Source organism: Sapajus apella, unplaced genomic scaffold (assembly GCF_009761245.1).
Source record: "Sapajus apella isolate SASKATOON/1434 unplaced genomic scaffold, GSC_monkey_1.0 scaffold4, whole genome shotgun sequence".
In the NCBI taxonomy this organism is placed as follows: domain Eukaryota; kingdom Metazoa; phylum Chordata; class Mammalia; order Primates; family Cebidae; genus Sapajus; species Sapajus apella.
Window position 1 is genome coordinate 38124277 of NW_022436944.1, and position 15713 is coordinate 38139989.

The 15713-nt window shown below is 33.6% G+C and overlaps 1 protein-coding gene and 1 long non-coding RNA gene across 10 annotated transcripts in view; both read right to left on the minus strand.

Annotated features, from left to right (window-relative positions):
• Nucleotides 1-15713, minus strand: part of TBC1D5 (TBC1 domain family member 5) — a 557272-nt gene that overhangs the window by 255972 nt on the left and 285587 nt on the right. For 8 of the 9 annotated variants that reach the window (XM_032259250.1, XM_032259280.1, XM_032259257.1 and 5 more), the window contains one exon: nt 5768-5834. The exons of the other annotated variant lie outside the window; for it this stretch is intronic. In XM_032259250.1, coding sequence (XP_032115141.1) covers nt 5768-5834 — 67 coding nt within the window. The remainder of the gene's footprint in view (nt 1-5767; nt 5835-15713) is intronic. 9 annotated transcript variants of the gene reach the window in all.
• LOC116537262 lies at nt 6634-14738 on the minus strand. Its single transcript, XR_004263048.1, has 3 exons — nt 12907-14738; nt 12259-12261; nt 6634-11071 (listed from the first exon to the last, which is right to left on the minus strand). It is a non-coding gene; the product is annotated as an uncharacterized LOC116537262 (long non-coding RNA).

Sequence of the window (15713 nt, forward strand, 5' to 3'; positions counted from 1 at the left end):
CCTCCAAAATTATTATACACAAATAAGATACATACAAATCTTCGTGCTAAAACGTGAGGCCTAATTTTTAAAACTGACTCAATTTTATTCAAAAAAATTCAAATTAATGTACTTTTTCTTACACAGGAAAAGACAACTTTTAGATTTAAAAGGCTATACCCACTTGAACTTTTTACCAACTTGAACAGCCTTTCAGTCAGTTATATATAGAAATACTATATTGAGAAAGGGAGGCAACTTTGGAAGATCTGATAAATATTAAGAAATTAGAATACCACTGCATTTGTTTCTTCTTAAAGGGAATAAAACAAACAAACTGTGTGTTCGTGCGTGCGTGCGTGTGTGTGTGTGTGTGTGTGTGTGTGTGTATTTTAACTTTATAAAGTTCCCTTTATTTCTTCAATAAAATTTCTTTTCAAATGTGAAATACAATATTTTGTTAAAAAAATAAGAAGCCAAAGTTATGTTTTCTTTTAAAACAAACATAAATAATAGTTTACAAGAATTCCAGTGTATAAATTTTTAAAGTCTCAAGTCACTCCACTAGCCCAGGTGTAGGACTTATTAACGAAAAACATACACAGAAGTATCTGTGTATCTTTTTAGCATTCAAGTAACTTTTTAAAAAATTCAACATCAGAGTTCCTAACGGAATTATAATCTTCAGTTTATTGGCTACGACTTGTAATTGAGCATCACTGGTGTTAATAATTTTGAACTGTGTCTCCAGAAGTCAGCAGTGCATTTACAAATGATTATTTTTAAAGTACTTAATTGTCAGGATGAAAAAGACTGTACGTTTTCCTTAAGAGTACAGCTTTGGAAAATATAAAAATGCCACGTGAAATTAAGTTGAAAAAATACTTAAAGTAAACTAGGTGATTTATCACAGTTTATACAGAATCTAGAAAATTAGGAATAAATATAATGTACAAATTCAATTTAAAATAATCTACAATGATTTATATTCTATCCTCCGCCATTTACATAAAACTAAGATGAGGTACAAAAATTAAGCAATATTTTGAGTTTCCCTGAGAATGCCAAACAACTGGTCTGAGTTTTTTCTAACTAAATTGATTATTAAGCCAAGTTTATCACAGATTTTTCGCTATATAAACACAAAAAGCTTATCAATAAATAAGGCAACAAATAACTTCTTTTATATATTGGAAATTATGACATATTTTAAAAATCTGAAAAAAAGCATTACATTGACTCAAAAACTATATAGACTTCCTGTAAACTTTTGAGAAAAGTTATAATTTGATCAAAAAGATACTTAGAAACATAGGGTAATAAAACAAGTTTTTAAATGTTCACCTTCAATTTATTTCATAGGTCACTGTTATATCATCTAATAAGATAATTAAAAACACGCAAGCAGCTGGTACTACAGCTAAACAGATTAATGTAATAGTCTGTAGTCATATGTGCTGGCAAGGGGCTTGCCTCTTTTGGTGAGGAGAAGGTCAGCTGCCCTTGGGAAGAGGAGGTGAGGCATGGCCCTATGCTACAGTCACTAAGTTAAACATCTTCAGCAAACTGATAATCAGGTAACTACTGTTTCTTCTTTCATATCCATTAAGGTTCTTCTCTCAGTTTTAATGGTTAAATAAGTAACAGTGAAAGCTCACATAATCTGGCAGACAACATTGGTCTTTAAAAAGCACAAGATATATTTCACAAAACCAATAATATCTTCTCAAGCCTTACAAACTTCCCATTTTAATGCATCATCTGCAAATCAGTTCAGAGATTTACAATCTAATTTTAACCAAAATTTCCAAAACAATATCTGGACTATTACTCAAGCATCATATAATAATTATACTGGGGCCACAGGAGTTAAATGCAGCTGTACTCTATCTGAATCTATGAAGCAAGATCAAAAGAAGCTATAAATCCAAAAGCAAATCTACCAGGTTATTAAAAAAAAAAAAAGACTATGAATATTAGACACACAAAGCTATAGTTGGGGTCCATTCATTTTAAATTTTAAAACTTATGTGTCAAAGTTCCAGGTATCATCTCTGACTTTATAGTAAAACACCTTCCTTTCATCTTTACTAGGTGTTCAAATTTGTTATACACAGGTAACCTAAAATATGTGTTAGAGATTGAGAGTGTCAAAACTCAAGTTAAGCTTGTTCTTAGGCACTCTTTCTGCAAACAGACAAAAAATTTATTTTCTTATAAAACATATTTTTATCTTCCTTCTGGTATATTAGATCACTGTAACAATTTCTATAACAGCAAAAGGTTAATGATGATGACAATGATGATGATGACATTGTCTGGAACATAAAAGCAACTAATATTTACTCAGCATTTACCATATGCCATTATTCTATTAAATGCCTCATATCAACTGTATTTTATCATCTCTACTTCAAAGGTGAAGGTGAAGAAACTGAGGGTGAGACTTGTCCAAAGTATTCAAAGTATTTGGAATCAGGATCTGAACCAACATACTATGTTTAAACATTATTTTAAATAACAGACCCAGCGTGGTGGCTCACGCCTGTAATCCCAGCACTTCGGGAGGCTGAGGTGGGTCAATTACCTGAGGTCAGGAGTTTGAGACCAGCCTGGGCAACATGGTGAAACCCATCTCTACAAAAAACACAAAAATTAGCCAGGTGTGGTGGCACACACCTGTAGTTCTAGCTACTCAGGAGGCTGAGAGGCAGAAGGCCTGCTTGAGGCCAGGTGGTTGAGGCTGCAGTGAGCCGACATAGTGCCACTGCACTCCAGCCTGCGTAAGTGAAACCCTGTCTCAAAAAACAAACAAACAAAACCCCCAGAGACTATGCCTTCTTGAAACTGACAATCTAAAACCATAATAATACAAATAATAGAAAGGATACAAATTTGACTGTCCAATTCAAGACCGAATTCAAAAGCTAATAAAATCTCAACATATGTTAGAAAAAGGTATGTGTGTTAGATGGTGAATACAAGCAACAAAGTTACCCATTTATATGAGATGAGCACAAAATAATTAATACTATGACTTTGCATTTATATTTTCAAAAGGCCTTTATTTTATACATTTTTACCTGAGTCTTTAAAACGGTTATGGAAGGAAACAGGTTAGGTATTATAATGCCCATTTGTTAGATGAGAAACTAAAGTAAATCTTAAACCTAGACACAAGTATATATAAAGTATGAGTACTAGGTTTAAGGCCTGCATTGTCTAATTGTGAAGAAAGGCTAGGATTTCAGAGGCAGTTTAAATAATACGAATGAATGTAGAATTGTTATGCAAAAGGACATCTGAGGGTTGCAACATTTATGTTTTTCTAATAACCTATTTCTAATTAGTTTAAAGAGCTATAATGGCAATGAAAAATAATTTTCATTTTCAAAAGTAAGTTTTATTGAAAATTCTACTGCCATTTTAATGTGATTCTGTAACAATTCCTAGATTTTGTCAGTTAACCTTAATATGAAGCTATACCACAGAGCTGTGCTTCTATGAATTCTACACTTAACCCAAGTGTCAAATTCACAAGTAAGCTCATTATATTATAAGAGCTATTGCATACTGAGTAGAAAAATATTCATTTCACACCTTAGATAATAAAATAGTATTTAACAATAGCACTGGCCTGCGAATTATTAAAAGCCCATTTTTACTTACTGTATTATCTGAGTTTTTATCTTGCCTTTTTAATTGCAACAATAAATTAATATTCTAACATTACAACACTGATTTTTAATCAATGCCTGTCATTTTTAGTCAATGACAGAAATTGATTAAAAATAGTTAACATTAGTATTTATTGTGCAAAACTACAATAGGAGTTCATTTTCAAATTACGATTATCACTTAATAATACTAAGATACTTTATTCAAGAACAAAAAACTCACAGGATAATACTATACCTTCACATAAAAACATTTCTCTTTAAATGCCTGATGTAGGTGACGGTGAAGTGGGTGGGATGTGACATATATGCATTTACGCAACGATCCTGTAGGATGCAGGATGCATGTACCCCAGAGACCAAAGCACAATAAAAAAAAAAAAATTCTCTTTATATTATAACCACTATTTACTATAATTAGCTAAACTACAAATGTAATTGTAAAATATAATTCGCCAACAAAATTTATACACATATAATAGGATTTTCCTTCCTTTGAAATACATTATTTTTGTCTTGTTTAATTGTATTTATATCTAATAAATTACCATCATAGATTTCACATATTATCATATTAAGATTCCTCTGTTATGTGTCATATTTTAATATTTATTTAACTTTCATATTTACTTTTTTTGGTTATTGTTATGATCAGCTGTGACACACTCAAATATCCTCTATTTGAGTGTGTATTAAACAATTTGAGTATTAAACAATACTACCTATTGTTTAATATGTCAACTACAAGCTTTATATTATACTGAAGGGCTAAAAAAGCATGGACAATTCCAACATTTATAAGGTAGGATGGATACAGTGAAAATTTAACAACAATATGTGACCTTTACTGCTGTGATAATACCCTTCTAGAACACCATGAGAACAAAAGCCTTTTGTAGCATCCGTGACACTTGAACAACTGATCACTGATACAGACCCCACTTGGTATAAAATAAATATCTCAAGTGTTTCAATTACGATCTTATTTCTGAAATTCATAAACAAACTGTAAAAACTGTTTCATTTACTACATTTCTATTAAGTGCCTCCAGTGTAAAAGGCCCTACTCTAGATGTTAAAAGCCCACCTGAAATCTGAAGAAATAAATAACACAGTTCCAATTAAGAATATATAATATGCATACAAATAAAAATATAAACTAAGCATAAATTCCATATTTATTATAGAAAAGGAGATACAGTTTAATATTCAAATTAGTTTTCAAGTACACGGTGGTTCTTGCATGTATTTTGTAGTGTTGTTACACAAGTAGCAGAAGTAATTAACCATAAGAACAATGTAGGCCAATTAAATTGTTACTTCAAGAATCTACATTGCCATCTATAATGTTAAAATGTATCATTATTGAATTTGCACTTTTTTTTTCCTAAAAGAAAACAACCAACTTCTTACACCATTTTGGTTCAGTATACAAATTTTCAAGTATTACTGAAAATACTTTAATCTTTCTTCTTCCTGACTTTCCCAGATGTAAGGTACAAATTTCATAAACATTTACTGGAGCAAAATTCAAGTTATGAGGAGAATATTAAGAAAGGACTAGGTAAAATACATATTTTCTTAATTAGTACATCCTTTTAAAAAATTACTAATTGAGAAGTAATAGCCCTATTTGCTGAAGAACTTAAACAGGGTATTAGCAAATAGCACTTAATTCAACCATGAACTACATTTTAAGCTCTCTTAGGCACTCATGAGAGGTACTATATTTTAGCAGGAAAATTAAAAGGAAGCTTTAGTATTGTAACAGATACACTGGAAAAACAAAGGCAAAAACGGATTACAACAAAGCTAAATACTACATGTGCATTCATTCCAATTACCCTACTATTGGCTAACAACAGATACTGCAGCAAGTGCATTTACTCAAGAATTTCGAATATTATATTTTTCTGTAACTTATAACTCTGCAGAAAATAACATAGCACAGTATTCTTTCTATTGGTCACTTTTTAAAAACACAAGCAGTATTGGTCACTTTTTAAAAACACAAGCAGAGATTCCTTACTATTCTAAGATCAAAACCCTATATAATTATGTATCTTATACATTACCTTGTAATATTATGTATATATGTATTCGTCACCTACCTATAGGAATTAAAAGTCCCTTCAGAGTCTAAAGAACTTGTTCTTCTTCCATTTTTATTTGAATCTCCTGCAGAAAAAAATTACAACATTGAAATAATGTAGTTAAACTGAATATTTCAGTTGAAAAGCTGTAAAGGCTGTATGCAATGTATTGGTCAAAAAGCACATATCCCCTCCCCCTTCCCCAAATTATCTTTTGTACTCAAAGCTTTTTAGGGAAAAAATTCATTTTGATGCCAAAATATAAACCACTGCCAATCCTAGACTGGATGGTAACAGTACCAAAGTAATTGCTATCAGGAACAAATGAAGCATAGTACAAACATTTTCTTCTTATGAATCACAGACATAACTAAAATTATAAACCAGTGTTTAAGAAGAAAGGCAATTTTTTGTTGTTGACCAAGTCACCCATCCTGATCAGTAGTACTGTCAAAAGAGAGCAGGTACAGACCCGACCTGGATGATTTTCAGGTCCCAGTTTGACACTCTCTAGGAATTTAGTAAACAGAGATAAAAATAAAAAGCCAACTTGAGAAGTCGTGATTAATTAATGAGCTTTTAATATGCCTTACTTAATATTCTTTAAAAAACTTTATTAGCCTTAGGTTTTAACTGTCAAAAGTTCTGCAATTTAAAACATGAAAAAGGAACAGTATTAAAAGGTATCCGGTCTCCTATAATATCAAACATTTAGAAAAAATTTTTTACTCAAGAATGTCATATTCATAAAATCAAATTTAGAACAAATTATACATACCAATTTAAAGACTACAGAAGTAAATGTACTAAAGTTGGAAAAAAATGCTTACCAATGTCCCAATGTTATATATTCTTATTGATCGAAATTTAATGTTTCATTAAAAAAAAAATACACTTCAAAGTATAGTTTCTATGAAACCATAGTATACCACTATTAAAAATGTAATTTGTTCTTCAAAACAAAGTTTAGAGTGTGATTACATTTTATACTCCTAATTCCTATAATGTAACTTTCAAACATCAGATTATATTCATTTTTATAATATTTATAGCTTAATAACAATGATTTATCCAATTTTAATTTATACTTTTAATACACTTTCAACAATCAAAGGTACAACAGGAAATCATCACAGTGGTCGTGGATAAATCAAACAGTAATTACAGAGCTTTCACTTTAAAGATGAGATTATTTTTAATTATTGAGTATAGTTCCTGAGGTACTGTACTTATATAATTATGCTACTCATTAAATGGGTACTGAATGCTGAAATGTAATTTTAATGATAGCTACCTATCTTTCTTTACATATTTTATAGTTGACAGATAGAAGAACAGTGGTTCTTTTTGAGAGTTTGGTGAGATATGTGCAGCTGTGTCAGTGTTCAGGAGGAGGAGAACTGGACTGAGCACACTTATTAAACTTGCAACTCTACTCTTTTCTCAAAATAGTATTCCAGCTTTTTTTGTTTTTTTTAAAAAAACAAAAAATCCTAAAATGGATTACAACACTTAAAAACGGTGACAATTTATAGAAGAAAATAATCCAAAAACATATAAATGTTTAAAAATAACCTAGCTAGGTATACGTTACTAATTCTTTGAAAACATGGGTATGGTAATATTACTCATACAACACCCTTTATTTTCTTTTAAAAATTAATAACATTATAATACACTGAAAAGATTTTTAAAAAATTAGTCTGTCTTGCTAAATGAAAATTTCCTACAACACATGTTATTTAACAGCTTGCAGACATTTCCTGTGAAACATTCCATAATCAGCATAGAATAAGCACTATATTATACATTTAAAATGAGCTTCTTTCTCCTTAAAACTAAAAATTATGATTAAACATGCAAAATCTCCCAATAGAATACTTCTTCCTTAAGCTGATATTTATCAGATCAAATATTAAATCCTTCAAATAATTAAGAGACTTTTGGTTTTATAAACAACCAGGTTTGATCATCTATTATAAAGGTTTTCTTTAATTTTTATTGTTTCCAAATGAAAATATCACATTAAATGTAACTTTCAAGGTGCAAAAAATAGTAATAGAAAAAAGAAAGCAGGTTTTCTTTCTCAAAAACATATCAAATAAGGAGTACAATTGTTTCACTAACAATATTAGAGAAAACATTTCAGAGTTGGCTATATGGGGAAAAGGCAATAAAGTTTTGAAGCGGGAAAAACGCTTTGTTCCCTCAATCCTCTAGTTGAAATTAATTATAGGAAATGTTTATGAAAACATCTGTTCCTTACAATTATAAATTCTTAATTTTAGTATGAACGATTCCAGACTCTTATTTTGGAAGGAAACTGACTATCGAAAGGTTTACAAAAGAACAGACAGACTCTGTAACTCTGTAAAATTGTGTATACAATTTGCTACATCCTGTAGAGATTTTCCTTGGTGGGAAACATTTGGAGGGGCTTAAAACCAGTAACTAGGAGAAATCGAAGACAAACAGAAAGGCTCATTTTTCATTTAAGCTGTAATATGATAAAAAAACATATCTGTAACACCAGAAAACAACTTTCACCAGTTTGGGAAATAAACCAGTGTTACTTTACTACTGAATCTAATTTGGAGGTAAGTATAATAAAATAAGTATTAATTTTATAAGAGATTTAAGTAAGTGTAATGACAATACAATCATGGGAACATACACGTAGTGTTTCCCAAAAATAACAACAGAGGGTGCAAGAGAGTTTAGTATGATGTTTTTACTTGCTTTTCTGATCCTTGAACTAAGTTGTCAGGTAGCCAGAACTGTAACAAGGATGCAAAGACTATATTTGGATCATACATACACACACACATAAAACACACACACAGAAACATAGTATTAATGTAATCTTACACAAAGACTATTGTGATTAAACAGCACAAATATCTAAAATGTGTTTTTAAGGTAACAGAATTCCTTTTACTTACCTGAAAAGTAATTTACCTATTAAGTAATTTTTAGAATACAGTTGTAACTTTTAAGGTATTTCAGTATCTACTGTAAACTAACCAGTAAAACAATCTAGATGTCTTTAATGAATATATTTTGAATATATGCACGAATTATATGCAATACATAACACATTTGTGTTACTATATAACATTGTACAACATTTATCTATAGGAACAATTCATCAATTACTTGTGACCGTAAGTTTGAAATCTATGTAACATTCATTTCTCATTAATGGGTAAGCAACTTTCCTAATGGGTTCATAATATTTACAATTAAAATAAATTGCTCATTTGCAAAAATATGCTGATAGTTTAAATTATGAAGAAAGTGCATAATATTGCCTAATAATAATTTCTAACATGTGTGTCTAACTTATTAAGCCAGTATGTATAACTGTAATTTAAATTTCTAAACAGAATGAATGGGATATCAGACTCCCTTTTAGCTTTAACTGAGGTCATGTTTAGCAAAGGACATTTTTGGTTCTGTCTGTGCACTACTGAAATTTTTCTAAAGGGAGGTTTACAATAGATTTCTGTAGTATTTTTCTATACATAAACATCTAGGTTCATGAAGACAGAGCCAGAGATTTTTAAACTAGGTTAAGTTAAAAACAGCCAGAATAACACTATAAATAATCACGCCTACTCAAATGTGTCTTCAGTTTACCTCTGAAAATATCAGGTTTTAGAGTATCATATCACACTAGGTATGAATTCTGAAAAGTATTACATAATAAAGAAAAGGTTTTATCTTTGAATCATTAGAGAACTGTCAACATATAAAGTCAGGTATTTAATAGTTAGATGGGGGGAAATGACTTGGTTCAAACTAAGATGAAAACAAAGCTATGAGTTTAGTGTAAAGTCCTGAAAGTCTTTGAGTCTTTTAAAGGAATTAGTATATACCAATGAAGTGTTTTAGTTAAATTTAAAATACTTTAAAAAAGAAATGATTTTTAAAAATCTATGAAAAAAGTATATTCATGTGTTGACACACACAGTGAAAGCAAAGCATAATGACTCAGCATTATCTATAAATATGGTAGCCACATCATTTGAGAAACCAGGCTACCCATTAGCCACCCCAAGCTAATTATTTATGCTAAAAATACAGGACCACTCATTAGATCTAAAAGCCAGTGCTAGAGTCAATACAGAAAACTCATGAATTTTAAAATTTTCGATTTTCTTTGTTGTATTTACATTCTAAAGATTTAATAGCCATATTTGGTTCTCTAAATATTTTTAAATCATTATTGTAGATAATGAAAACTCAGATGTAAAACAGAAATTCATAAGAAGTCAAGTCTTAAACACATTTTCAAATGGACCATTTTAATTTGAGAAAATAACGTTTTGTTATTCCTGTTAAACCTTTAATTCTTAAAAAAAAAAAAAAAGAAAGAAAGAAAGAAAGCAGCATGACATCAGCAAGATGGCAGAGTTTGAAACTCCAAGTACATGTCCTCCTACAGAAACACTGGAAAACAAAAGATACTTTTCAGGACTTTGTAAAAGCTGTGACAAATGGTCAAAAATTTTCCAAAACCAAATGAACACTGAATCAAGAAAAAAGGTAACTTAAAAATTTTGTGGTGTTTACACTTGCACTTGCCCCACCCCCTCCCTGGCCCAGTAGCAGTCTGGACGTAGGTAGCTACTTTCCCAGGGTGGGAGTCTGATATTTGTTCTCAAAGGAAAAAGGGAACAATGTTTGCAAATTGTTGTGCATATATGTTCTAACCTGTGTAAGGGCCACCTGAAAGATGATACAAGATGCCTTTTGCTGTCAGGCTAACTTAGAAGAAGCAGTGGACATCAACAGAACATACAACAAGCCAAACTAAAAACCCTATATATAATCCATTCTCACATTGCTATAAAGCACTGCCTGAGACAGGGTAGTTTATCAAGGAAAGAAGTTTAATTGAATCACAGTTCCACATGGCTGGGGAGGCCTCAGGAAACTTACAATCATAGCAAAAGGGGAAACAAAAATATCCTAATTCATACAATGGCATAAGGAGAGGCGCAGAGCAAAACAAGAAAAAAGCCCCTTATAAAACCATCAGATCTTGTGAGAACTCACTACCACAAGAACAGCAGCATGGGAGTAACCACCCTTATGATTCAATTACCTCCCATTGGGTCTCTCTCACAACACATGGGGATCATAGGAACTACATTTCAATATAAGATTTGGGTGAGGACACGGCCCAACCATATCATTGTGACCCTGACTGCTCCCAAATCTCATGTCCTTATATTTCAAAACACAATCATGCCTTCCCAATAGACCCCCAAAGTCTTATTCCAGCATTATCCCAAAAGTCTAAGTCCAAGGTCTTATCTGTGTCAAGGCAAGGCCCTTCCCCCATGAGCCTGCAAAATCATAAGCAAATTAGCTACGTCATAGACACAATGGTAGTACAGGAATTGGGCAATATACCCACTCCAAATGGGAGAAATTGGCCAAAACAAAGGGGCTAGGAGCCCCATGCAAGTCTGAAATCCAATAGGGCAGTCATGAAACCTTAAAGTGGCAAAATGATCTCCTTTGATTCCATGGCTCATATATGTGTCACACTGATACAAGAGGTAGGCTCCCGCAGCCTTGGTTAGCTCTGTTCCTGTGGCTTTGCAGGGTACAGCCTTTCTCTTTGCTGCTTTCACAGCTGGCATTGAGTGTGGCTTTTCCAGGTGCACAGTGCAAGCTGTCAGTGAATCTACCATTCTGGGGTTTGGAGAACAGTGGCCCTCTTCTCACAGCTCCATTAGGCAATGCCCCAGTGGGAACTTTGTGTGGGGACTCTGACTTTACATTTCCCTTCCACACTGTCCTAGCAGAGGTTTTCCATAAGGGCCCTGCCCCTACAGAAGACTTCTGCCTGGACATCCAGGTGTTTCCATATATCCTCTAAAATCTAGGTGGAGGTTCCCAAACATCAGTTCTTGTCTTCTGCATACCCACAGGCCCAACACCACATGAAAGCTACCAAGGCTTGGGGCTTGCACCCTCTGAAGCAACAGCCCAAGTTATATGTTGGACCCTTTTAGCTATGAGTGGAGCTAAAGCAGCTGTGACCCAGGGCACCATGTCCTGATCCTGCATAGAGCAGTGGGGCCCTGGTTCTAGCCCATAAGACCATTTTTTCCTCCTAGGCCTCTAGACCTGTGATGAAAGGGGCTGCCATGAAGGTCTCTGACATGCCCTGGAGAAATTATCCCCATTGTCTTGGTAATTGACATTCTACTTGCCATTACTTCTGCAAATTTCCACTGTGGGCTTGGAATTCTCCGCAGAAAATTTTTTTGCCCTATCACATTGTCAGCCTGAAAATTTTGCAAACTTTTATGCTCTGCTTCCTTTTGAATGATTTGTTCAGAAATTTCTTCCACCAGAGACCCAACATCATCTGTCTTAAGTTCAAAGTTTCACAGATCGCTAGGGCAGTGGCAAAATGCCATCAGTCTCTTTGCATAGCAAGAGTGAACATCATTCCAGGTCCCAACAAGTTCCTCATTTCCATCTGAAACAACCTCAGCCTGGACTTCTTTGTCCACATGACTATCAGCATTTTGGTCAAAGCCATTCAACAAATCTGTAGGAACTTCCAAACTTTCCCACATCTTCTTGTCTTCTGAGCCCTCCAAGTCTGTAGGAAATTCCAAACTTTCCCACGTTTTCCTGTCTTCTTCTGAGCCCTCCAAATTATTCCAACTTTTGCCTGTTCACCCAGTTCTAAAGTCACTTCCACATTTTTGGGTATCTTTATAGCAGCACCCAATCTCTGTGGTACCAATTTACTGTATTAGTATATTCTCATGTTACTATAAAGGACTACCCAAGAGTGGGTAATTTATAAAGAAAAGAGGTTTAATTGACTCACAGTTCCGCATGGATAGGGAGGACTCGGGAAACTTATACAATCATGATGGAAGGGGAGGTAAATATGTCCTTCTTCACATGGTGGCTGGAAGAAGTGCCAAGCAAAAGGGGGAAAAGCCCCTTATAAAACCATCAGATTTCATAAGAATTCACTTAATATCACAAGAACAGCAGGATGGGGGTAAGGGTCCCCTTATTCAATTACCTCCAACCAGGTCCCTCCCATGACACATGGGGATTATGGGAACTACAATTTAAGATGAGATTTGGGTGTGGCCACAGCCAAGCCATATCACCCAGAGAAGCCTGAAGCAAAAGACTGCAATTGAAACATAGACATTTAAAAGCATTCATGTGTTTGAGGGAAATGTAGAAGGCCATGTGCATGCCCAAAGCAACATGCATGATCAGGAAGTAACTGAGAAGACCCTAAGCTTCCACCAAAAGCTGATCACTGTATGTGGATTGCAAGCTTAGCTAAGCGTTAAAGAACTACTGTGGCACACAGCCAGTCTGCAAAGACAGGAAGAATTTTTTAATTTTGAGGGTGGGGTCTATATAAACACAGTGTTTTTAGCTTTTAAATGAATAAATATACTCTTGATGATCTCTGTTTAAACTTTAAAGTATTTCCTGGAGCAAACTTTACTGTACTGGTAAAATTAAACTGACAGATTCAGTTTAATGAAATCAGGAACTAGAGCCATTAAAACATCATAATTAAAAGCTAAGATTCAGCTATTTATTTGTTCTGTTACTTAACCATTCAATGTCTCAGACTCCTCATCTGTAAAATGGAGACAATAACAGTTTTACCACAAAATGTGGTAAGAAAGATTAAATGAGATAAATGCATGTGAAGTGCTTAGTGTATTATATAGTACAAATAAATCCTCAATAAAAGTTAGCTATCATTTTATTAACATTTTAATCAATGTATTTATAATACTGGTTCTAGCAGAGGAATAAACGTAAAAGGCTACTAGTTCTATACAAGGAGAATACACTCCCTCATAACTTAAATAATTGAATATTGTGACTCTTTACTTCTTAGCAATTAACAAGTATTATTCCTGAAAACATTTATGAATTATATGAGGATGGTGTGTAAGACTTGTGAAGCCCTTGCAATGTCCTTCCTGATAATGATCTTATCAAACATAAAATATTTAAAGAGAATAAGGAATACGGTAAATTTAAATAAAATTACAGCCTTGAAATGTAAAGCCATATAATTTCATGAACTTAAGATACATAAATGTTTCTTGAAACTGGTAAAAGACAAAAAACTAAAACCATGGTCAATCTATTAATAAACTAAAACTAACATGTATGATAGTATATACTATTACACATAAACCAATAACAGATAAGCTATAAGAAGAATTCATTAATGATTCTGTCACTAAATGGGAAACAGGGACTAATTTCAAAGAAAATCACAAGTAAATTACCCAATTTAAGTTAATATGTGCTATGGTTGAATGTGTCTATCAAAAAGCATGTGTTGGAACTTAATACACAATCCAACAGGGTTAGGAGATGGGGCCTCGTGGGAGGTGTTTAGTTCAAGAGAGCTCTCCACTCATGAATTAATTAATGCTGACTATAAAATAGCTTAATACTGTGTGTTCAATCTCTTGCTATCTCTCCCATGTACTCTCATGCCCTTCTGCTTTCTACCATGGGATAATGCAGCAAGAAGGCCCTCACCAGACACTGGCACCTCAATATTAGATTTCTCAGCCTCCAAAACTGTGAGAAATAAAATTATTTTCTTTATGAATTATCCAGTCAGTGATATTCTGCTATGATACACAAAACAGACTAAGGTAACACATAATAGCATGCAAATCCAAATATTTCTATTTAGTATGATTGTCATTTCTCTAGGTACTCTATGGATATAAAGCTACCTGATGTCTCAGAAATATAACAGAGTAGGCCAGAATCAATCCAGAAAACAGAATTCAAAGGCAAAATTAATATTTCTTGGTCCCACCATCCACATCTATTACAAGAGGGGGATGGTACCAGATCATATCTGATCACATGGGAACAGGTATATAGCATGTGTGTGATGTGAGGGGAGGGAGGAAGGGAAGAAGGGGAGAGAGAGGGTGGGAGGAAGGGAGAGAGAGGGTGGGAAGAAGGGAGAGACAGAGAGAGGGAGGAAGGGGGGAAGAGACGGGAGAGAGGGGGCAGAAGAAGGAAGGGCAAAAGAAAGGGGGGTAAGTGGGGGCAGAGAGAGAAAAGAGATTGAAACATTTGGGGGTGAGGCCCAGGGCTCTAGTTTAAAGGGTTCCCTAGATTATTCTGATGATACACAGGCCTTTCCTATTCTAAAATTATAAGCTTCTACTGTACTAAAAATGACTATTTTATTATAGAAGGCAATTTAATTTGCCCTAATTGAGGAAATTATTGGGTATCTTATATGCCCTCATTTACTAATGACTAACAATAAGGTACAAGCTATGATCTCATTTTCCAGCAATAGTAATAGACTGTATTGAGCTATGCCAACTTCACACATTATCCTAATATGTTCAGTACTATGTACTCTTTACTGGGGGAGGGTAGAAGCTCCAGATGTTAAGCAGAACACTACTAATGGCCTCTGAGGTTCTACCATAGACTACTTGGATCTCAAAAGCATGTTCCAGAGAAAGAGTTGCAATGCTAATGCTGTATTTTAGACAATTACAAAACACATTTCCACTAAGTACATAAACAACAAAGTAGACTTTCAGAAAAACTTGCTAAGAAGTAAATATGTTGATAAAGAGTATTTGAAAATATTTCTTTAAACTTGGAGAAACAGTATTAAGGCCATAAAAGATTTCATATGGTTTGGCTGTGTCTCCCCTCAAATCTCATCTTGAATTGTAGTTCTCATAATCAACACATATCATAGGAAGGACCAGGTGGAGATAACTGAATCGGGCGGTGGGTGGTTTTCCCCATCCTGTTGTCATGATAGTGAGTTCTCACGAGATCTGATGGTTTTATAAGGGGCTTCCCCCTTCGCTGGGCACTCACTGTGTCTCCTGCTGCCATGTGAAGAAGGATGTGTTTGCTTTGCCTTCCACCATAATTGTTT